The sequence below is a fragment of the Lonchura striata genome, chromosome 4 (assembly GCF_046129695.1).
Source record: "Lonchura striata isolate bLonStr1 chromosome 4, bLonStr1.mat, whole genome shotgun sequence".
NCBI lineage: Eukaryota > Metazoa > Chordata > Aves > Passeriformes > Estrildidae > Lonchura > Lonchura striata.
Window position 1 is genome coordinate 41,150,916 of NC_134606.1, and position 25,690 is coordinate 41,176,605.

The 25,690-nt window shown below is 37.3% G+C and overlaps 1 protein-coding gene across 5 annotated transcripts in view; it reads right to left on the reverse strand.

Moving 5' to 3' along the window:
* Positions 1-25,690, reverse strand: part of GRIA2 (glutamate ionotropic receptor AMPA type subunit 2) — an 88,088-nt gene that overhangs the window by 46,685 nt on the left and 15,713 nt on the right. For all 5 annotated transcript variants that reach the window (XR_002466274.2, XM_021539579.2, XM_021539576.2 and 2 more), the window contains exon 3: positions 858-1,097. Coding sequence is in view for 4 of the 5 variants with exons in the window: in XM_021539579.2 (XP_021395254.1) it covers positions 858-1,097 (240 nt within the window). In the remaining variant the exon portion in view is untranslated. The remainder of the gene's footprint in view (positions 1-857; positions 1,098-25,690) is intronic.

Sequence of the window (25,690 nt, forward strand, 5' to 3'; positions counted from 1 at the left end):
TTTAATATTTAACCCTGACCAATGAACACACAGACAAGCCACCAAATAGCCTCTTTAAAGAGAATAGGACCAGGCAAGAATAGAAGAAAGTTAGCCAAGGACTACTAGGTGAGGACAACCTGAAAACAGAATGATAATAATGGAATTCCAGAAAAAGCAATCAAAAACTCCACCTTTCCTGGATAAAGCTGCTTCTTAGAAAAATAACTGATATACCACAATTTGCCAGTGACATTTTCAAGTTCATATACTGTTACATTATTTCTACTACAGCCATAAAAGGGCATGAGAAGGCTCTAGGGTGGAGTTAATTGGTCCTGAGCAATGGGTTTGGGTTTATCAACATCAACAATAAAATCTAAGCTCAACAGAGGTGAGGAACTCAATACCAAAAGCAGTCTCCAAAGAAGTAGGGACTGACTGCATCCAAGATTCATTGCTTGCTTCGTATCTAACTACAGATTTTGCAAACGTGGAGTGAATCTGTGGTAGCAGACAGCCCTTCAAATCCTTCAGCCCTGAGCAGACAGCCCATTTTTTTTCTTCTTAGATGTTTCTTTAACAAAAAAAGAAAGAAACTTTACATAGAAACTGTTTTACAGCATGTGACTAATCTTACATTGCTTAACAGTTGCAATTCTATTAATGCCTACCATAAAAATTTCATTCTCATTTAAATAATTTTGTTTCTGTCCCAAAAGCTCATTTCTAAATGCAAGAAACACTTGATTCAATTACACTTACACACTTGTTGGAGGTAAATAGTTCTTCTGTTATTTACTTATCTAATATGAATTCCGGATTTCAATGAGATACACCTACCAAACAGGGTGCAGGTAAAAAGTACCACACCTTACCTCTGTCACTGTCATACAAATATGCAAACTTGGTCCACTGATAGTATTCAATCAAGCTAAGAAGAGCTCCCTTGAGGTCAGGTCTCATCTGAATGACAAAGGGATGGGTTCCATCTGTTGGGAAGCTGGGAGTTATGAAGGAGACATGAAGAGTCCCACAGAAGGATGTTATGGTATTTACAGACTTCTTGTCATAGAATCCAAAAATAGCAAAGACTCCTCTTGAAAATTGGGAGCAGACTAGAAAGAAGAAAGAAAATTAGTGAGAGAATTTATTTTAAAAATTATTGAAAACTCTATAATGTATAAATTTATGAGAAATCTATGTCTGAAAAGTATCTGATCACAAATATCAGGCAAAAAAAGTAAAGTACTCTGCTATGGAGATCATTTGTTAGCATTATTAATCAGTAATGTAAAACCTACACTAGAAAAAAACAAAAAAATAAAGTATCAGTGGTGCACACTCCTAGATGACAAATGCAGAAATAAAACTCACCAACTTATTCTTAAATTCAATTTATGTTGTAAAGAGCAGTGATGACAGACATCAATGACAGTTGCAATTCAAAAAATGAGACATTATGACCACACATAGCCATTATGGAAATAGATAATGTTTTGTCATGTTAAAAATAAACGGCCTCTGAGGTTAAGACTCGCTGAGCTTTCTATAAAATACTTCAAATAACTTTCCATTTGTGGAAACACAAAGCCAAAACTAAACCCAAATCCAGTAAGAAGTCTATTTGCTTTAAAACCCTCACATATCAAAGTATTATTTTAATTCCTGCTTTGTAGGACTCAGCAAAAGCTGGTCCTTCTGGATGACACTTGCGGTCATGTTGCTGGAAGAATAACCTCATAGGTGTAAATAACATGCTGATCATTCACTTTTATCTGGAGACAATTCAAGCCAGTTGATGAATGTGACTGACCACAACAGCCTGTGCAAAAGAGCTGGCTCTTCTGGGCTATCCTTTTCTTTGAGACTGCAGGGTATACTAGTGCCTAAGTTCTAAGCCCAGGGTACCAGAAGGAAATATTAATCTCTGATTAATTCACACTTATCACTTACGCATTCTTTGGTTTGCAGAGTCACCTTGAACAAGACACATCCTTCTAGAGACACCTGACCTGCTTATAGATAGAAATCACAGTGTAATTGATGCTAATTTTGCCCAGCCATTTAGTGCACTAATCCTTGAATATAATTCATATAGGGCAAAAATAAGTTAGTTTATTTTTAGAATTTCCTTGATTTGAACTAATAATATATATTTATCTTCCAAAGTTATTGTATCTTTATTTTTAAAATTCTGTTTCTTTTTTAATAATAAATATTATCCCTTTATGCCTGTTACTACTCATTGCTATCTTCTTTCCATGGCTTTGTCTGTGTATCTATCTACCACTCATCACTCACGCCCTAATTATTCCTCTACTCCAATTAAAAGCACCTAAACAGAATGAGTGAAATTCTGAGTCTGCCAGTTTTAAGTTTTCACCTATTAACTTTAATTAGGTCAGAATTTCGCCTCAGGTGAGAAAATACAAGTGATTAAAAAATTTGATGAGTAACACCTCTTTATGAAAGGATGCTGCAGTTTTGCAGGGCTGCAGTACAAGATGGTCAAACCTTTTCCATTCTAACTACAAATCTTTACAGAATCATAGAATTGTTTTGAGTGGAAAATACCTTTAAGATCAGAGTCCAATGAGTAACTCGGCACTGCCATGTCTATCACTAAACCATGTCCCTAAGTGTGACATCTCAACATCTTTTAATGACATCCATGATAGTTACTCAACAGCTTCCCTGGGACAAGAGTTCCAATGCCTCTCAACTACTCTCATGAAGAAAATTTTCCTAATATCCAATCTAAATATCCTCTAAATATCTAACTTGAGGCCATTTCCTCTTCTGTTGCTTGTTATCTGAGAGCAGACCAACTTCCTCCTTCCAGGCAGTTAGAGAGTGATAAGGTCACCCCTGAGTCTCCTTTGCCCCACACTAAATATCCCCATGTTCTCCAGTTGGTACTCACAAGACTTGTGACCCCTCCTGACCCTTCCCCAGGTCCATTTCCCTTCTCTGGACATGCTTCAGCACCTCAGTGTCCTTCCTGTATTAAGGGGTCCAGAACTGGACACAAGATTTGAGCTGTGGCCTCACCAGTGCCAAGTACAGGGGGACAATCACTGCCCTGCTCCTGCTGGCCACTCTATTGATAATCCAGGCCAGGATGCCATTGGCCTTCTTGGCCACTTGGGCACACACTGGCTCGTGTTCAGCTGCTGTTGACCAGCACTTCCAGGTCCTTTTCCATGGGGCAGCTTTCCAGCTGCTCTTCCTCCAGCCTGTAGTGCTACATAGGGTTGTTGTGATCCAAGTGCAGGACCTGGCATTTGGCCTTGTTGAACCTCATAAAATTGGCCTTGGCACATCAATCCAGCTTGTGCAGATCCCTCTGTGGAGCCTTCCAACCCTCCAGCCCACCCAACTTGGTGTTCTCTGCAAACTGACCAAGGGTGCACTTGATCCTCTCCAGATGGTTGATAAGTACATCAAACAGGGCTGGCCCCAACACTGTGTCCTGGGAGACACCACTTGTGACTGACTGCCAGCTGGATGGAACTCCATGCATCACTGCTCTCTGGGCCTGACCATCCAGCCAGCTTTTTACTCCTCCAAACCATAAGCAGTCAGTTTCTCCAGGATAATGCTGTGCAAAATTGTGTCAAAGGCTTTACTAAAGCCAGGTAGACAAAATTCACAGCCTTTCCCTCACCCACCAAGAGGGTTGTCTTGCCATAGAAGGGCATCAGGCTGGATGAGCAGAACATGCATTTCACAAATCTGTGCTGGCTGAGCCTGATCACCTGTGCCTTGTGAGAGCATTCAAGATGACCTTACCCAGCACCAAGGTTTGGCTGACAGGCGAGGTTTTCCTTCCAGCTCTTGTAGATGGGTGTCACCTTTGCTAATTTCCAGACAACAGGACCTCCACAGTCCTAGTAGACTTGATGTCAAGCCAGCTGACCCATGACCAAAAAAAAGCCCCAAAAATCAAAATTCTACTGATGACACCAGGCTTAGAGCCAGGTATTGATCTGCTGGCTTGTTTGTTTTTCCTGTTTCTCCCCTCATCTTCTCTACACCTGAAAGGATAGAGGAAAATGCCACTTGTGCTCCTGATCCCTCTATCAGTTGTCACAAATCCCTGAAGTCTCTTGGTTGCTCTCAGAGAGACTTCAGGGACTTGAGACAGTCTTCAGGGACTTGCTCATACTTCTTGTGGCAACTTCATTACAGATTGAAAAAAATCAATCAAGGATAATCAATCAAAGGCAGTATTCAGGGCAGGAAGGTTTCTCTTCATGTCTTTAACCCAAGCCCCAAGGAGGCAGAGCTGGTTGGCATAAAGTGCCTTCTGTTCCCTTCAGAGGGGACCCTCCTATGGAAATTACCCATCTTTTTTCTTTATGGAAGAAGTTTTGATGCAGAGCACAGGCCAGTCTCAGGAACCCCTTCATGCTGGCTGAACCAGTGTCCTTGTAATTGTTGTTTCCCCTGCAGAACCTCATACCTGTTATGGGAAGGTGGGGACAGAGGAGACACACCAGCTACACCAGGCAGGAACCCACCACTGCCTCCTATCCCTTAAGTCACTGGGTTCACCCAGGCAGAGAGAGAAAAGGGAATCCTTTCTGTGATGAAATGTCTGCCTGCCCAGCCTGTGTCAGGGAAAGCAGGTGGCTTTTGGTCCTTCTCTCTCTCCCTGCTACTCTTCAACCCACTCACCTCCCAGAACTCTGTCACTGAGCACAGAGGAGCCCCCCTACCCAGGCACACCTCCCTCAGGACTGCTCACTGCTGCTGGTCAGTTCTGGTAAGAGCAGGCTCCACCCTCCAGCCCAACATCTGTTGGGAGCATGTTCCCATCAGAGCCCTGTCTCTAGGCAGCTGTGTCATGTTGGACAAAGATTTCTGAAAAAGGCTGTGAATTTTCTGAATAGCTTTACTGTTTAAGTTACTGGAACTCCTTGTTCTATTCCACATCATTATGCTCTCGCTGAGGCAAAACCAACTCACTACCTCCCTACACACTCATGAATAATTGTTTCCCATGTGCAGTGAAGGCTAAATACCATCTGAACTTGCTACAATAAAGACATTAATGCCTCATAACTCACCTTCAAAAATGTACATAAAAATAGAGCATCAGTTTATTTCTGGATTCCTGGATGAGAATTTTGCAAACACTGTTACTTGTACACTGTGACCTTCTGAATTAAACCATTCTAATACTGCATATAAGGTGACAGAGAAAACAACAGTCTTATCAAAGGACCACTGAAAAATAAAAATGTTTTATGTCACTACTGCCAACACCTAGGATGCATTTCTCCTGTCACACTGCTTTTCTTGCATCACCAGTCAGTGATTTTAGGCACAGGTGGAATAATGTTTCCTACAGCAGCCAACAAGCAGAAAATTTGAAAACCATAGGTGACGTCTTTTCAGAATCATCACCCATCCTCCTCACCTTCCTGACACTGGAGACCTTTACCTCGACCCATGAGTTTTCTCACTTTTGCTCTTCCTATCTTCTCTTTTTGTTGGGGACAGAGGGGAGAATGAGTGGCTGTGAGTGCTAGTACCTGGTAGGGATAAACCATGGCAGGGAAAAAGGTGTTATTCCATCTGCCACCCACAGGACAGGCCTGTAAACACTGCTGGCCTGTGCTCCACTGTACCTCTTCAGTGACACAAACATGCAGCCACTCTACTCTCTTCAGAATAAAATTCCTGTTCTTTCAAATTGAACATCCTCCCTGACAAGGCACAAACTCTCATCACATACCACCTCTCATCACAACTTACTTAAAACACAGCATTCTTGGATTAACACAGTGAACAACTCTCTGTTAAATAGTCTCTACACCTGATAAATCATCAGTCCTTACATACATGTGTCTTCTTCTGGGGAAGGTTGCTAAAACTGGAATTTTGATCTCCTCTCCTGCACAAAGTGAAAGACAAGTAAAAAGCACTTTCTCCAGCTGGGAAAGTCAAGTCACTGCAGGTCTAAGTGCCTAAAGGAGCTGTGGTTTAAAAGCTGAATTACACACACACAGGGTAAACAATCCCAACATATAATATGGTAAAAGCAAAAACATTTTATATTTTAAAAATTACTATGAAACCTGCAAAACACATGCAATGTCTCATTTAATTCAACCAAGGTTCCCCTAATGTGAGATAAAAAATTCTCTAACACAAATCTTCAATTATGGACATAACTCATTTCTGGGTCTGCCAGCAAAATCAGGACCAACTATAATCCAGGTAAAAATAAATTTTCATCACCAGTGATCAATGTCACAGTGTCACACACAAAAACCTCAATGTTGTGCTTTTCAGTGTGAAATTCCACTAAAGGTATGTGGGTAGGCACCTATGCTATATAATAAACACATGCTACAAATAAGCATTTAGACTTTGTCTAAAGACAAATTCTTGCAACTCTTATGGGGTTTTTTGTCTTTTAGGAGCAGAACGGAAAAGAAGGGATGGTATTTCCAAATAAAATGGTGACCCAACAATAATGCAGAAACTGCAATTGTTTTTGGCAGGATTCCCACCTCAGACTAAATCTACACTCATGTTGCTATTGCTGGAAGACATTGGTTTTATAATGGTGAATCACAAGCTGTTCACAATTATTAAAGTAAAAAAAAGTCATGATGATTAGGACTCATAAGTCATTGAAATATGAAAGATCTGTTTCATTAATGACATTAGAACCAACAGCCAGGATTCATTTCTTTCAAACTCTCCTATATGAATTGGGTTTTTTTGGCTTTATGGGATCCTTTTTAGAAATAGTCCATGGCTTACTTAGCAACAAGAGGGGAAGAATATAGTAAGCTCATTTTACGATCACTTTTCTAAAGAGATTCTCCTAGAATGGCAAATAACTGTTAATTCCAAGAAACAGGGTAAATAAAGATTCTTGAGAAGAAACAATTAACAGAATGTTTTGTTATAGTTAAGGTTTAAGTGTTTTATATTTGACTTCTTGTTCTGCAAATGTAACCAGGCACAAACCTAGCTCGCCTTTGTTTTCCAAAGCACTAAAAGGTGCCCCAGACTTTTATTCCAAAAGTTAGGGGCCAGATTTGTTCAACAACAAAATTAAGCTTAAGCCTGCAATCAGAAATATGTGCCCTATCAGTGAATGGCCAAAACTGCTTGCTCCATTCTTAAAACCTTCTATTGTTATCTACATCTGCTGCTTCTTAGAACTCCTTTTTACCACTCATACCTTTCTCTCTTTCCCACTTTCTTCATTTCACTTAACATGTCAATGAACTCTATAAGCAGGATAACCTGATATTTACCACTGTGGTAAATAGTGGTTCTTCAGAAACAAAGAAATACAGCACTATACACTCTTTGCCTCTCATCATACAGAATATATTTCTGCGATGTATATCATCCCAAACCCAAAGCTCAGGAAGTGCCACATGAAGAGAACACCTGCAAATTACAAACACAAACACATTACAATATGCTAAGCTTTACACAGGAAAGTGACTCCAGTGAAGGAATGGCAGTTTGACATCAGTTGAAAAACTGAATCATTAAATCACATGATTTAATGTGGAAAAAGTTGGATTTGAATATATATGCTTAGAAACTCTTTCTGATACAGTTCTCCTACACCAAAATTTTCTTCCTTCAGTATTCTCCAAAGGGAAAGTAATGGACCTAATAATTCTTTACATTCAAATTGGAAAAAGAAAACGAGCAAAGTGCTAATTACTTACTGAAACAAATGTCTAATACTACCTGCTTAAAGGTAAATTTCCAAACACTGGTATCATGACTCTTGACATACTTCTGAATTTTTATTTATGAGAATTTTGACAACTGGTCTCTGTCCAAAGATGAAAATTTAAAATGAGAAAGTTTGCCATTTGGTGCTTAGATTTCACATGCTGTCCAGTATTAATGTGGCTTTATATATTATTTTATTGTAATACCTTGGTTTATTATTAGTGTTAGCAAAACTGTTTTAATATTAGCATAGGGAAATGAGTATTCAGTGCAATAATTTAATCACACACAATGGAATAATCGTTCTCTCATTTGTATAAGAAATTATAGCATAAGAATAAAGAAAGAGTCAAGCTCTGCCTCTCCAAAAGAGAGCAAAACATAAAGGAAACTCTCATTGATTTGAAAAGTTGATAGATGAGTCGGAAGAAGCCAGGAACAAGATGTAGAAACTGAATACTCAGTTTACACAATCATTTCAGCTTCTGAAAGACCGTGTTATGAATAAGCAGACAGTGGAGAGGAACAGCAGACAGAACAAAAAATAAGCAGGAACCACAGAGAAAAGAAAGAATTCACATATGATTGAAACTGTATCAACTGTGCACTGTGAAAATAAAAACCAGTATGGATTGCTTCCAAAGTCATTACAAAAACTGCAGCACAGCAGACAGCATATTGCATACACTTGCCTAGACTAAATTTTTTCAGCTAATATTATAGATACAGTCTGCATGGTTTATTTTACCCATTCAGATGCTATGATTATCTCCTAGACATAAGCTTCCCCTCAGGAAGATTGAATAAGGCATAAGGAATCACCCAAGTCCATCCAGAGGGATACTAAGTATGAAAAAGTATGTTTTAAGCACAACAACCTGAGATAGAAATACTTTTTTCTAAAGACCATGGTAGGCTAACTGAAATAGGGAATAACACAGTTCCCAAAGGCCCAAGGAAGAGCATAATAACTGAAAGACAACAGACCAAAGCTTAATGGTAGTAGTCAATAAAACATAGGGCGCAGAATCCAAATAAAAGCTGGCATTTTAAAATTCCAAGATACCCTTTACCAAAGCTGTGATGCAATCAATGCCAATTAAAAAAAGCAATGGCAAAAAGAACTAAAAATGTGCTATACTTCTGGATAACAAAACACTGAATTACACTGAAAAGACCTTCCCTTTTATCTCTGCAAATTTTAATTCTAGCCCTGATAAATGTGGAGTTTTATCTTATGTTAAGCATTTAAGAAAATCTGCTCAAAATGATAGCCATTCAATACTGACCTAAAGTGTTTTTTTTTCTCTTTGCAGACTGTTCATAGACATGGCTAAGAAAACCCCAAAACACACCAGACTTCCTTGGGAAAGGTGATCACTGAATATTGAGCTCACACAAAAAGAACAATGTGGAGCTCGTAAATACTTCAGCAATGATCCCCCTCACCTATGCACTCAGCATTAATGCAGAAAATGTGACTTACACCAACAGACTGAGCTCACAAACCATCAGTCTGTATCAGAATGGGGGGGCTCAGTTTTTCACAGTGCTGACTAGGGAAATTCTCACAGCCTCAGAGACTGAAAAAGGAAGAATTTAAATCCTGAGGCTGGAATGTCTGTAGAGGACAATTCTGGCAGAGCAGATACAAAAGATTTTTTTTTGCACCTTTCCTGGCAGAAATGCCATCTTCAGTTATTGCTACAACCTCAACTGTTTGCTCAGAGATTATGCAACTGAATGGAACTTTCCACACCTTGTTATTAGCAAAAGCAGCTTTGATAATTTTGTAAAATTAGACTCAAAACCTGGTTTGCTGCAGTAGAAAACAAGCTCAAAAGCCAGAGAAGAGGCAGATTAATCTATTTCAACTGGCCAATCATACTTCACACTGAGGAAAGAAACTTTGTGCCAATATGAGATATTTTAAGCGAGCACAAAAAAGCCTTCAAGAAGTTAGTAGCCATCTGTTAGGAAAGTACATGATGATAGGCACAGCTTCTCTATATGCTAATGCTGCAATAATGAAGGTGGTAAATAAACATCATGTTCACAATGAAACAACAGGTCAGAAAAACAGTCTGTTTCAATGACACTTGCATTCAATTATACAGTGTTTGGCTGTGCACTGTACAGCATTTGAATATCTTTTTCATTGCTAGGACAATTACCATGATGCAAAGGAAATCATTACAGGCACTGTTGGAAAAAATAATGTTAAAAACTATTATGTTCTTGCAAATCAACTAAGATTCCTGGAATAAAATTAAAATGCAAGTCTCCTCGTGAAAGAAGAGGAAGAAGTTCATACTGCACAAAAGTATTACACAATTCAATTCTTTACTGTTAGGATCCTAGTGTATTTATTCAAATCTCCATTTTCTCCAGCTAAAGGAGATGTAATTTTTCCTGAATCCCAAATATAGGAACCTGGGAACACTATTAAATACCAGAAATATAACTTCATGTTGTCTCCAAAATCCAGATATTCTTCAGAAAGCTTCTCTCCCCTGCTTCCCTTCTTTCTCTTCTCCTGCCATCCCGAATAAAAACATTCTGTTTCAATTTGATTATACAAACTTTAAGTCAATTGATTTCCTTCAAATCTAAGAACTCACCTTGAAAATATGCCTGGCTGGATTTCTGATTTTATTTCTACCTTTCCCAACAATTACAACCTTGCAGTAATACAGAATTTGGAGTGTCCAGCAAAGAGTTACCTCCTACATGTAGAAGCAGATAATCAAACCTAAGAAGAGGCTACAGGCTTTTTGGAGCAACAGTGCAAGTCATGGAGAAGTCATCTATTTCAGGGCCAGGCTTGCTTTGTTCAATCTGCATAACTCTACTGAATTTAACAGAGCCAATATAATTTATCCCAACTAAAAATGTAATTCTCCATTTTTAGCATAACCATTTTCACGTATATTTTCAAACCAGAAATATTATATACAACAGAATACTCATCATCTCCTCTTCCCCTTAATCAGCATTGCTGGAAGCATCCCATTTCTACATTTCATTAAACTAATCATATTCCAGTTCCCAAGAAAATGTCATTGTGTCTTTGAAAAATTGTAAAAGGATTTGGGAAGAGATAAAATTAACTTGGTAGGCAAAAGTACTTCTTGTTAAAATGTTGACAGATTGGGATTCAATTTATCAACTTGTTTTTCTTTAATTGAGCTAGAAGGACCAACCATCACTTCTGAACAGATTGTCTAACACTGTCTAAAAGGAAGTGTGGTTTCAGCACAGAGTTCCTCTGTTAAAAGACTCTGAGGTTACCTCGTAAGGATAAAAAAAACATAAATCTGGAACAAATCTCAAGGAAACTGCTGTAAGGAATAAAGAGGATTTAATGAGGCAGAAGATATGAAAGTGATTTATGACTTCTGAAGAAGGCTTCATCTTACATTTTTAAAGGAATAAAATGTGATTTTCCAACTGGCCACTACTGACCTGCCACACATCATATTCTGAGAAAGTCAGTTTAGTCCTGCTTATTGCTTACACATCTCTGTCTGAAATGATGGAGCTGGGAGCATATTTCCTTCACCCTGCACAGGCCAGCCTATGCCTTGCCACTCTGGCCTGGCCAGCACTGGTACAGCACACAGCTGCCACACCCAGCCTAAGCTCTCCTCCCTCCAGACAGCTGAACCTGACTCGTAAGTAAATTATCTAACAAAAAATTTTAGCATAACTCTGCTGAGAGGAATATCTCACACAAACTCATGACTAAAAGTAACAGTAATAAAGACAATTTCCTATCCTGTAACAGGTCTAACAATTTCTACTCCTCATAGGAATAATGATGGATCTCTGTCACCTGTAACAACTTCCACCCAGCATTGTTCCAGCCTAAACCACTGACCTACAGCAAAGGATGGCTTCATGCGGCTCTGTTGGTGACATTTTAGCAGCACTTCCAGCCATAGCCTAACTTCCTGCCACATCTTGCAGATTTATGACACTCATTGGGATAATCAGCTGTTAACCTAATTTGTCAGGCTTTATTTGTATTTAGAAATGGTCCAGTAGTCACATCACACACCTTCCTATCGGCGTGCCCTATTTTTCAATGACTGTAGAAGTACGAGAAAGATCATTTATTTGGGAAGCATTCAAAGAGCATTTAATAAACATTATTAGTAATACAAATCAGAAAAGCAGTAAGATCCTCTTAATTAGGTCACTCTAGTGAACAGCTGTTTGTCCTGATTATATGACTTATTTAATTAAGAGAAGAACTTATTGAATAATAAAGTAGCAAGGAGAGCTTTAAAATGATAAAGTAAAATGAGCATGCATTGCAAACACAGAACATTCCTTGCCTCTCCTTTGTCCATTGCTTTATTCTTCAATAACTTGATGCACTTCAAAATGCATTAAAATTTTCAAACTTTTTTTTTTATTTAGGGTTGGCTGATTAACTCCTTAATGAAACTTGCAAAGATGTGATACAGCACATCATTACCAGTTACTTTAACAAAGCAATGATTCATCTGATTCATCCTTATGCTTCACTGTGACTGAGATTATACTTCCAGATTTTTTTTATTCCTGTGTTCAGATCTCACAGAAGTGGGGCCAATTAGTTTAATGACATTTTAAACTGTTTATCCTCCATGTTTTGCCAATATTACCTGAGCTAATTTGAGCACCTACATTGTACTGCTTGCTATGTATAGACATGCATATACACTACATCAAACTAAAAATAAAATCATTTCTAGAGGGAAGTTGTGCAACATTTAAATCAGCATGAAAAAATATTCCCACTCAGCACTGAAATAGTGTCAGAAGTCACATTATCTGGGCCTTTAAGTTCTCTATTGCAAACCTCCTGCTATATTATGTATGTTCTCTCTATGGATGTTCTAAATATATATTTTGCAGAGGCTTACAGGATTACTAGATTTGGCTTTATAAAAATATCCCATTCACCCACCCTTACTGCCATTTCAGTAAGCCCAAGTCACCACAATAAAAAAAAAATCCCAAAACAACAACTTTAAGTTGTTGTTAAAAACCTTCCCAAAGAAACATACAAACAAACAAACTCCCCCACAAAGCAAAACACATTTTATAGCCTTACAGTTCCAAACCATACTTCTTCCTTTAGCTGAGCAAAGCCTATCTTAATGTCAGGGAACTCTAGGATGTGCATATAATATCAGTAACTTGTTTTTGGAAAATGAGCTTTTCACCACATGTTCTTATGCTTTAAAGCTTTACCATAATTTACCTGAGACAAATAATTATTACAATATTTACCAACACTATTTACTGCATCTCCTATGGTAAAGCAAATAAACTTTTCAACTTCCCTTGCAAATAGTTACCTCAAATTGACCTTGTTTATTAAGCGTTTCTAAGCATGTATTAAGTAAAAAAAAAAAAAAAATTGTATTTTTCCAGGCACATTGACATCACAGAAATGAAAATCAAATGAAAATGCTTCTCCTTTGTAGCAAATATCAGAAAAAAATTAGAGTCCTTCCAGAAATGTTGGTTCAAGGAGACACATCAACTTCAAGCAGCTGGTGATAAGCTCTCTATAAATAGATTACTACACTAGAAAGCAATATTACCACCTGCACTGCTCCTCAGAAGGCCAGACTAAGGACCTAGTTTGAATGTTCCAGCCATGTGGAGACCTACTCACAACACGTACTGCACTCTGCTCCTCCATACTGGGCCTTTAACTCTGGCAGTGCACTGCCTTCAGAGCACATGTGCAGAATGGAGAATTGCCATTGAAGATGGTTTCAGAGGTTTTACCTTGGGCTGACTTTAGGTTATCCCTATGGACTAAATGCCCACTAACAGTTTGATTGCATTAGTGGAATTCCAGAAACACATCCTCCAGTTCAGTTAATTCAAAAATAATGTGTTCCTTGGGCTCCTAAACCACTCCAGAATAAGAAACAAGCAGCAGAGCCAGGGCTGATTAGGAAACTGCCTTGAAATATTCTAGTCTTAATCCAAATTGAATTATTCAGGTGGAGACACCCATTATTCCCATATTTTCATTTGACCATAAGTAAAATTTGATGGGATGGTATAGCACTAGAACTAGTTGCACTCGGCTGCATAAATTTAGTGTCCCTTGAGTATTTCAGGTTTTCACTGACAACTTGTTAAAAAGGAGTTTACACCAAGAACAGAAGTATTAAGCTTCAAGTCTTCTTTAACTTCCTGTTCTTACGAGGTACTTGATTTTTCACAGTCGCACATGTTCAGACGGCACTGGCTCCCACAAATAAAAAAAAAAAAACTCTTTACCCATCTGGTGTCTTGCATAGCCCTGACATTAGGACCTGGCTTAGCAGTTTGTTTTATATCCTAATTCATGCAAAAAAACCTAACTGTGTCACTTCCAAAAATATTACCTTTCTTCTCTCCTATTATTTTTAAAAACTCATGACTTTCAAACAAGTGTCATGATTTGGGTGTTTCATTAAGTAAACACCAGGCACTGGCAAAATACAGTAAATCATGCTGTAGATCTTGTAGAGCCATTTGCTACACTTACAAGTGGCTGCTTAAAATTTCTAGCACCAGCCAGCTGGAGGGGTTGCTGTGCACTGCAGGGAGACTAGTCCAGTCTTGAATAATGACTTCAGAGTTATAAAACACAACTGAGCTCCTCCAGTTAAAAAAAAATTCTGTGACAGCTCTAACACTCTCCATTACTTTTGGAAAATCAGTCCACAGTTCTCATAGCTATGAAACAACAGCTTGACTGATTGCTGAAGTTCAAGTGAAACAGGTAAAACTTTTTGATCTATCCTAATAATAAAGCAAAGAATGTGCTATTTAGTGTTTCCCCTACTTGACAGTCTTTAGCTGTTTCATATTTTGGGAGATATGGTCAGGGGTGTACTGTATGCTTGTTGGTTTAGCATTTTTTCCACAGTTTGACCAGGAAACAACATTTAGATTACTCTAAATGATGATTACTAAAAATGTTATTTATCTAAGTCACACTTCCTGCATTTAACTGAAATGTAACTTCCATTATGGTAACTTTGTTCAGTAAAATCTAGTACCTCACACTGTTTGCCCAGAATAATTAGTTTTTGCTCATACAGCATTATAATGCTTCAGGCTTTTAAAACAGCTTCTATAAATACACCTGATGAGCATTGTAATGCAACAAAATACAGCATTTTGGAGCATATGGCACACAAAGCAGTGAGGTGAAGGGCAAGCCTAGCTCTCAGCTGAGGCATGCCACCTAGTTTGTTCCATAGCACTTATTTAACCATATGGCTCGACCTAGGTGGCAAGGCAGCACTAAAACACAGGTGTGTATTCTTTCACTTGAATTCAATACCCATGAGACAAAGCTGAACTCAGCTCTCCTCATCCCATATTCAGTGTCACTTCTGTTGTATAAATTTACATAGGGTTTACTACAAGAAACAAACAGAAATTGGACATAACACCTGCAAAATTCTTAATTACATTGACTATTGTTTAAAAAAAATATTTCTCTTTGGAGAACAAAGCCTAATCTAAAACTCACTGACAATTATATAAACCACAGAACAAGGATGCATTTAAAAGAAAAATGTCTAGTCTCTGACCAACAGCAAATGAGTTCCCCAACTTCCTCTGCAACAAAGCCATCAGCATGGAATCAAAATCTCATTTACTCTGGCCCAGTGAGGCAAACCTGAAAATTTTAGCATGATGGTTCTCTCCAGTTAAAGGCTCTTATTTCAGAACTGCTCTGCCTCTGATCCTCACCATTAATGTAGTCTTTCTCCCATGCTTTCCACTTGACTATAAGAAATCTGAGATTATTATTAGGCTTCATCCCATAAAGGACCACAAATAGATAGGAAGGCTTCTGTATTCAAACACTGCCAGTTTGGCACCCTTTAGTACTACATAAATCAGAAAAGGCTGAAACCTATAAAGGCTTTTTTGTTGCTCACTATATTAAGTCACACCAAAACCACTGTTGATCACCTGGATGAATCTATTACATAAAACAGTTCTGGAATTTTCACCCTTTCACCCCAGTTTTTTTTACTTTTCATTGAGCATACTTTTCTGGGGATACTGTGAAAGGCCTTGCCTTGAAAACCACAAGTGCCTCAATTCACCCTCTAAGAAACGTGAAAAATAGCTAAAGTCAAGAGCTGATGTTTCAGTACCTGACATTGCCATTGAAAATATTTGCAAGAACCACCATTTTATTATGCAAACATGTGAAATATAGTAGCAGCTTAATCTTATTCTCATTGGAGTAATTGGAAGTTTTGCTATTTACTGAAAAAGGAAACAGATCAAACACAAGAAGCTTAATAATCCAAGCTCACTCACCATTGTTCAAATAGCACTTGATTAATTCAAGGTACCATTGTAACATACAGAATGGCTCTGTGCAGGAAAAAGTGAAGTCTCACTCTTTAGAGGGGGAAAAAAGAATGTGAAAAGAAAGTGACCCCATGCAGCTCCGAGCTCACAGCACCAGGCAGGGCAGCTCTGCCCAGATACCTTGGCTTTGAATGAAGCCAGAACAAAACTGCATTTCTATAGGCTTTGCCTCTACTAAGGTATTTTATGTAACAGCAAGAATAAATTTGTTTAGACAATTAGACAATGATAAATAACAGAGGGGAATAATGTACATTTTGCTGCTATCTTCTGTCAAATAAATGCTAGTCAAATGCTTCATCAACTCTTACAGTGAAGACAGACTGCCAAAATCGTGGAGGAATTTTAAACCTTTACAAGACACCTTAGCCATGTGTCGTAATTTATATGCAGATCCTTTCCTTCAGCAGAACTTTTTTGTACTGTTAACCCAGGTTGCTGAACTGAATCCAGTACAAAAGGAGTGATAAAGGAGCTGGTTGCTTTTAATTTGAACAATAATAAAAATGCAAATCAAATAAAAAACATTTTATAGCAGCATGATTTTATATGTAGCTAGCAAATAATAAAAAGACACATATTTACATAGTTTAAAATTGAAAGAATTATAAACAAAACATAGTTTAGTAAAGTGCAAATATAAATCACACAGTATCTTGAAGGATGACATGAAAAAATCAAAAGTAAAAAAAAAAAAAAAAAAGAAAACCAAAGGAATTTAGAAGTAAGGCACAATCACTCTTCCTTTTCTCCTTAATACAGTATATTAAAAGTACCTTACAGTGTCTTAAAAATCATGTAAGTGGAAAACTGTGCCAAGAACAATTGTGGAAAACTGTGCCGTCTGATCATAAAAATTTGGTTTGTTTTCATGACTATTAAATCTGCATGCAATGCATAAGATAAATGTATTTTCTGTATATTTGAAAAACAATTGAAGGGACTACTTTTTATTTGTTTTCAATTACTTGGATAAATATGTACATTAAAATACTGCAGACATATCATTCATTATATAGTTGCCAATTGCAAAGGGGACAAGCATTTTGTGTGCTTAAAAATGTAAAATACTTTGGAGTACTTTTGTTACTAGTTTAAAAGGTTAGAATATGCCTAAAATACACTAGCTAGGGACTTTAAATTAATGAATTATTTGCTGTAGGTAAATCAAATTACACAAGCTTTCAAAAAGAAAAAAGTATTTTATTCCACATGACAATTCTGAGGTAGATTAACACTTAAGCACAATATTGAACAGGGATACCACACAAAAGGTTAAGCAACACTGTTGATAGCAAAAGGCTTAACCTGCTTCACACAAATATAGGAGATAAATTACTATTTGTATATAAACGTAGCTATTCAGAGCTTTCCTTGAAAAATTCAAATGACAATCATGAAAGTAAAACTCAGAGCAAGCATGAACTAAATACCTTAAGAAAAGGGTATCTCAAGATTTAATTATATTTTAGGTAAAAAATGCAACTTGGCCTGTGTTTATCACATCTACTCCATTAAAAGCTTACTCTAAGATTCCTTTTCAGGAATACCAACTCAGATTGTGAAACTCTATCAAAATGACGATTTAAAGAATGATATATCTGAAGAATTGAATAATGGTTGATTTTCTTTTACTTTCAAATTCTTTCTTTGCCCTTTTTAATTTTTGAAGTCCTTTTTATGGTGGCACTGCAGCAAGTTTTGAGTTGTAAGCTGTCCACATTGCCAACTTGACTACATTTAAGAAACTTCCCAATAGTTTCATACACAAATCACAAGCAGTAGAGATGACTAAGACTACAAAAATCTTCTCATCTAGGTCACTCTCTGTCTTTGACCCACTCTTAACTAAACAACTCTCATCAATCATGAGTGAGTCTCAGTTCAGGAGCTAAGCCATGACAGCTGTAAATGACAAAAGGTACACTGAAATTCTCTTTGGACTCTAGTATACAGAAATGAAGGTTTAAGTCACCTTGTTGGGAGGTTTTAAAATGCACATTAACTTTATGACTTTAGCTAGACCATCCTAACCTTTGCTGAGTATGTCTGTATAGGCAGTCTCAGAGTTTCCATCACTGCAGAAGGAATGTCATTTAACCCACGTTCTCATCACTAGTTGCTAAGCTGCAGCTACTGCACACTATCAGCAACACATCTTACAGAGTGGGCTGTTATGTTGAAATCCTCAGTAACATTTCAGAGAGAGCTATTTGGTGGCAGAAAAAAAAACAACACTTAAATATTTCAAATAATAGTTATAGCTAAACATAGAAGTTCTTAGATTTTTTTTTCTTTCTAGCCATATTACCACCACAAACTGTACCAGAATTAATGACAGTTGTGATTATGACAGCATAACTCTACTGTGGATGCCCTTGCACTGCAATATTTCTTAAGAAACAAAGCCTTTGCTATAAATAAAGAAAAAATAGCTGAAATAGTAGACTAGATTTCAAAGACTATGTACTAAAGGCCAAACAGTTATACTATTAATTAGTGGACTAAAAGTTAAATCAATACAGCACAGCATAGATCAAAGACAACTTGTGCCCTAATGTTCTCACAGCAGACTGTACAAACCCCTGGTTTTGTGGGTTTTTTCTATACCTTTGGATGTATACCTTATACTTATCCTCACAGTATGAGAATTTATATGAAAAGACTGAATGACCTCATACAACTTTCTACAAGTAAAAAAGGAGAAGCCAGAAAAGAAAGGCAAAATTTTTAACTGTAGATGGAAAGAGGGAGACAGATGAAACAAATAATTATTATTAAAAAAAAATTTAGTTTCCGTGAAAAGTAGAGGTAAAGACAAGAAAGAGAACTGCAAAATCATCACTGAAAAAGTGCAATTTATCCAGCTAAAGTATTTTGTTGTACATTCCTTGCTGTTTTCCCATGCCAAAGAGCTTAACCATTGAAGGTGCCCCTTTCCTCTTTCTGTACTACAGCTAGAAAGAATGCTGTGTCATTCCTAACAAGCTACTATTCTCAGAGGTACCCAGCTGAAAGTCCTTTATAAACTGATTTTCTGCCTCAGGTTAATATGGCACAACCTCGACCACTCTCAGTTTCAGCACGTGAAGTTGCCCAGCCCTGCAGTTCTTTGCCCCTTGAATGGTTATGCTCCTTGGCAACTGGCATTTGGAAGTACCTGAAACTACATTATCAGATGACACCAAATGAGTCACACTGGCAGATTCACTAGGGCCCCCAAACCTGAGGGGGGCAATGAGAGTACAAAGAGAGCACAGCCTGCTTTTCTAGATTCTTAAGCAGCACTGAAGCTAGCAACAGGACTTAGACCTGTTGCTAACACTTTAGAAAACATTAAAATTAACAGAAGTCCTTGTAGGGGTAATTCTTGCAAAAGATTTCCTTTTGTGTTCAAAGGCCTGGAATATTTATCTTTGGAAAATCAACTCATTTAAATATGTAACTGAACTAGTGAGCCGCGATTATTATAATTAACCTTTAGTGGGGATCCATCCTCATGATGCACTTTTCAGTCTCATTTTAAAAGAATGGAGGTACTGTTGAGTGGTTTTAATGAAAAAACATCCTAAAAGTACCTGAATAGAATTAGGATCCAAAGGAGCAAGGCTTTTAGGAAAGTCTGACATACTGCCTGTGATGAGATCCCTTCTAACAGGTTCACTTAAGGTCCTGAATGCTTGATCCAAGTACTGGCAGATCAGTCAGAGGATAAAAGCAATCTTTTTTAATGGTCCTTTGGGAAGACAGGGCTTGCAGTGAATTTGGTACTCTCTGGTATATTGTCTGCATTCCAAGAAAGAGTATTAAATACTGACAGGACCTATGGAAGAGCAAGTCATTGTGAATTATAGTCCAGTGATGGCAGTCTCAGAAAGGAACCCATCAAAGCCCTTTGAATTCCAGCACACAGGTTGTGAGTTGGCAGTGTATGCCAGTTTTTCCCAAATCACGACAAAATGCAGATCACAAAAAAGAGGCCATTAGGTCAGACACAGCAGTATGAAATAGGAGAGCAGCTGAGATCAACAACCCTCTTAAGAGGTATAAGAAATGCTAGTGTTCTTATTTATATTAGCAGAAATTTGCAATGAGTCTATGAAAATTACCAACTAGGCAAAAGGAAAGGGAGAATAATGACTAGTCTGGAATAGTGTTTTTCTAACAGGGATTTTCAGAATATAAAGACTGTATCATCATTTAAATCAAAGTAAGATATTAAAATGACAGTAAGGAAACAGCATCAAATGCTAGAAGGACTTAGGACAGTGTACCTATAGATAGAAATGCCACTGATACACTGAGAAAACTGACACCAGTACAGCAACATTATACTAAAACCCAGAAATATCCACTGCTTCACTGGCTGGCAGTCCATTAATATGCACATAGCAGCTCTGCAACATTTCTACTGATCACCTTCTTGGCAAACCACTAGGTTCTTCAGTGCCAAGATATTAGGCAGATGATTTTAGACATACAAATATATGCCCTTAAAGTAAAATATATTCTGTAGAGAAATTTCTGTCTGACATATTCAGTCATTCCATTTTCTAGACAGACCAAATAAAAAGAAAAGCCAGCTATAGAGATGTATACTTGCTATTACAAAATACCTGCTAGCATCTGAAAATAAACTAGCAGAAAATCAGGATAAATGAGACTTGTGGCAAAAAACCCTTTGAAGAGAATAATGATGTGATAAATAAAAACAACACATTTCCAGGCTGTTGAAGTACTTCAAATGTAAGAAAAGGACTGAGAGCAGAGGCTGAACTAATGGGAAAAGATTAAACGAATCCCAAGAAAAACATGACCAAATATTCTGAAATATATGGGCAACTGACCTGTTTAGACCTAGAGGAAATCAACAACTGGTGATTTAGATAGGTTATTAAAGCAATTTACAGGTGCACCTTCTGCTCCTTTTTCACATGTCAGCATCACAGGCTGAATTGTGACCATTGAGTCAAAATTATTTGTATTCTATTTTTAGCTTTAGAAGAGAAGTACAGCAGCTGAAGTACCTATTACTGATGTGATACCCAGAAACACAGATTTGACACATTTATTTCAAGTCCAATTATAAATAGTAATACCAAGAGGGTAGGACTGATCTTCTTCATTACACTCTTGTTTTACAGACTGCTCTGATCCCTGTGAAACTTTTTCATTTTCTGAAAAGGAGGAAGGAAAATTATATTTCCCTAAGACAGAATTATTACTGGTAGAAGTTTAACATTTGGTTTGTTGAGTCCAAAAATGCAATTTGAACTAGCAGGAATTACTGTATTTTAAGTTTTTGGTCCTTTAAGATCATCTCAGTTTGATAAATGCCAACTTTGCTATTGTCTAAAGAATATTCTGTCTCCCCCATGACCAGATGAACATAATTTAATCAAGCTTTCTGCAATAAATCCCAGTGATACAAAATAGTAACAAATAGCAGGAACAATTATTTCACCATTTAGGGAACCTTCTCCCCTTCTTTTGGGGTGAGCATAATGTGGTAGGTGAAGCAACAAACTTGAGAGCATAAATCTCCTATTACTGACAAGTTGCTGACACAGGAACCAGCTAAGATCTGTGACTTTCTCCTTTACACTCATTAGCCAAGTTTAGTAGCATAAAATTTACTGGGTCAATCAAAGACTAATGCTACCTAGTCAGAGATCTATGGATGAAGACTCTGAAAATTCCAAAAACAATCTGAGTTCTTCTTAGATAATACAAAATGGAACTAGAATCTTTTTACTTGCAACATATCTCTTAAACTTATTCTCTTATGTTCATAACTACTGCATAGCCACCAGTACAACCACAAAAATAGGAAAGTTACTGATGTCAGCAAGGGAATGACTATAAAGAACTATTCCCATTAATCACAAATATACAGTAACTTTATCATTAAAATGTAAGGTCTTTTAGTATAATCACCTGGAAATTTAGTATTAAATGGCAGTAATAAATATACTTAGGATATGTATATGAATTTGCACCTCCTTTAAAGCATATATGCCTGAAAAAACACAGATTTTTCTACTTCTTGTGTATCTTTATGAGACTCTTCTCCAACATAGAGGATATATAAGAGTTAAATTTTCATTCTCACCTATACACCTTCTGGAATGTCCAAAAGCAGTGTCATGCAGTAATGAACAGAATTGAGATGACCTAAGATTCTTGAATGGAGGTAGTCTATCTTTTCCTCATTTCCCTTTCCCTCTCATGCCAAAAAAAAAAAAAAAAAAAAAAGCCCTAAAAAACAAAAAGTCAGAATGTCCAAGTCCTAAAATAGCATTCTGGATCACAAGCATAGAGAAAAGGCAAGTGTTCTCTAATTGGAACTTATTTAAAACAATACATTGGTTCAAGGACCTAAATCATGCAGAGGAAAAATGACTTTGATTTTTCCTCCATTCATAAAAATGCTCTGACATGCTTCTCTCTTTTTCCTGCCTATTTTATCTTATTATGTTTCTCCCAATCTTCAACTTTGTCTTTTTTCCTTACCCATAAGAAATTTCTGATGGATTGTTTTCCCTCACTCATTACAAAGGAAACTAATGTCAAAACAATGATTTTTTCTGTCAAACAGTATTCTTACTTTCTGACCAGCCCTTAGGAAAACTAGACTCATTTCCAGCTCTGCTGTAGACAACAATTGTGACCTTGAGTAAATAATTTAATCTCCCTCCAACCCTCTTTCACACTGTATGTGAAAAGAGCAAGAAAATTCTTCAGTCTTCCTCATATACTTCATTTCTGGGCTTTTTGGGCCAAGAACTGGCAGGCACTACAGAGCTGTGCAATGCCTAATATAATACCCCTGCAATACATTCAGGGACATCCAGACACAAAGTTCATGCAAATAAATGCACATGATGCTCTGCAGTACACTGTAGAATTTAGTTAGCTGCTGAGGGGCCCTATCACAACAGTTACCAAATGTAAAGCCATCACTTTCAGTATCTGCTTACAGGCTTTTGGACACTAAACAAAGTCATCTCAGATTAGCAATCTCATATTATAGCATCTGATGCAAAAAAAAAATATAAAAAGGCTATGGCATTCAAATTCCCCAAAACTATTGACAGATAAGATATCAGGCTAAATGCAATATTACAAGAATTGTTATTCTCTATCACCATCTTCAACAGTCCCTTTGGATGAGAGTATAACCTTGAGGAAAATTAAATAATCTGAAATGAACAGCAGGATTTGAGAAAAAGCACTGATTCCCAATCAGAGTGCAAGCCTTCTGTACAGTGACTTACAATGGCATGGGCTGCAATTATGGGATTTAAAGGAGATGATTGTATACAGTTTACATTTGACTGATAGCAGCTTGCATTCAAAGTCAGGACCTTCACCTTTGTAACTGTTTCATGCTATGCAGCAAATTGAGTGGTGGAGACATTTCCCTTTCCATTGTCTTTCCTAAAATATTTAAACCATTTATTCCAGAGCATATACATTCTGTTCAACTTGAGCATAATGTGAACTAAATATTTCAGAAAATAATTTAAAAGTAACAATTTAATGAAAAAAATAAACCCCAAAAACACACACAGAAAATAAAACCACAAAATCATCTTTCAAGAATCACTGAGACTTGAAGACAAGTCCATTTCAAAGATCAGTTCATTTTTAAAGCCAAGTAGAACCTTTGAAAAAAGGGTCAGTCTTCAAAGTATTGCAAGGCCTTTTGAAAGTGACCAAACACTATTGTAAATGAAGGACTGATATGAGAAAGCCCTCAAACTGTAGCTTGGTAGCAAAAAGCCACTCTTCAGTCCAATTTATTTTCCTTCTTGAGGGGACATATCAAATCCCCAACTAGAATTACACAACTCCAGAATAATGCAAACACTACTGTTCACTTTCAGGGCTAAATTAGACCCAGTAAAACAATCAATTTCTTATATCAAACATTTCACTTTTGCTAATGCTTCATGAGGTGAAAAACACAGCAAAGCAAACAACACAAGAGTGCTCTTAAAATAGCCATGTATTTTTCTCCTAGAAAAACTATCATGTCTATAACTTACACACAGATTGAACTTGGCAGCATGAGCATCTGAAACAGGCTCTGGGGTTTGTAATGCCACTCTCATGCATTGCTAGAAGTTAATATTAAAAAGAATTCCAGAAAAGCATAGGAAAAACTGCATCCACTTTCCCTGAAGGATACAACACAGTACATTCAGAATATTCTGTCAGAAAAGTGCATGAAATTTTCTTGATAGTCCAGCAACTGCATTTTCTTTCTTCTTCATTTTAGTCAATTTTTTTAGAAACTAGCAAATCTGAGAATTAATGCAACATGAAACCACAGACCATTGCAACCAGAGTAAAAGATTTTAGTATATTACTAGGAAAGCAATGTTACACTTTTCTCTGGAGATTTCCTCCAATTAAGCTAAATGTAAAGCAAGTCAGTAACATTTGCTTTGAGTTTTGTATATTCTTTTGCACAAAAGTCATCTTTTGCAGTACCAAAAACATGCATGTAAAAGCATATTGGTTCACATTATTAAATATTCCAGAGCAAAGGTTAAGTCATACAAGGAGAATGGTAAAAAAGACACTTCTGACAGCTCTCTGTAATCATAATTCCTGGAGTGGATAGCAGGAAATCTGGAACACCGGTGTGAACTCAAGCCTGTCCTTAGTTCCGTCACTCTGACAAGGCTTTCCCCTCTGGTCCTCCTATGCAAAGAAGAATTTCGAACTGATGCACTCCTAACACACGTCCCCATTCACTCCTGCCTGGGATGCACTTCTGACAGATCATCTGCTCTTCTGGGGGATATGCAAAATCACAGGAGCAGGACGAAAGGCAGATTGGAAGCTATGTACAATATTCCAGGCAAGTCCCTGATGTCCCAAAATAGTGAATATAAGAGTGATACAGCAAACAAGGTGAGTCCCTGTGCATTCCCCATCACCGCTGCCTCTGGCTGGGAAACTTCGAATCAAACAGCCATTCACCCTTCCCTTAGAAACATGGTGGCCAAATCCAATTCCTGCTGCAAACAGGCCTTGGACTCCACTTTTCCTAAACCATGCCTGGGCATTGTCTGTGGCCAACTGGCACAGATCCAAACCTGGAGTGCTGGTACAGCTGGTAACTAAGGATATTAGCCCATCAGATGACAGCATTACCAGAAGTCAGAGAAGACTACTTGCAAAATAAATACTCAAAGTTTATTTAAAGCTGAAATAACTCATGCTAAGCAGATAATCACCGTGACATACTCCTTTATAACAAATATTCTTTTATATGCCATTGAGAAATGGCTTCACAAATTTTCAAGTTGAATTGTTTGTTTCTTCTTACACTTTTAAAAATAACTTCTATTTTGAATTACTCCAAATACACATCAAGAGTTACAATAAATTTCCTCAATCCCTTCACAATATACATCACAATTATTTTTTTTTTAAACTGACATATCCTATTTTTAACTCAACTGCTTGCAACTTCTGCCTACAAGAAGGAAGTCTAAGGTCGTGGTAGCAAGAAAAAGAGCTCTCTTCTCTGTTACAATCTAGTTTTCAGTCACTTTGTGACTATAGGTGA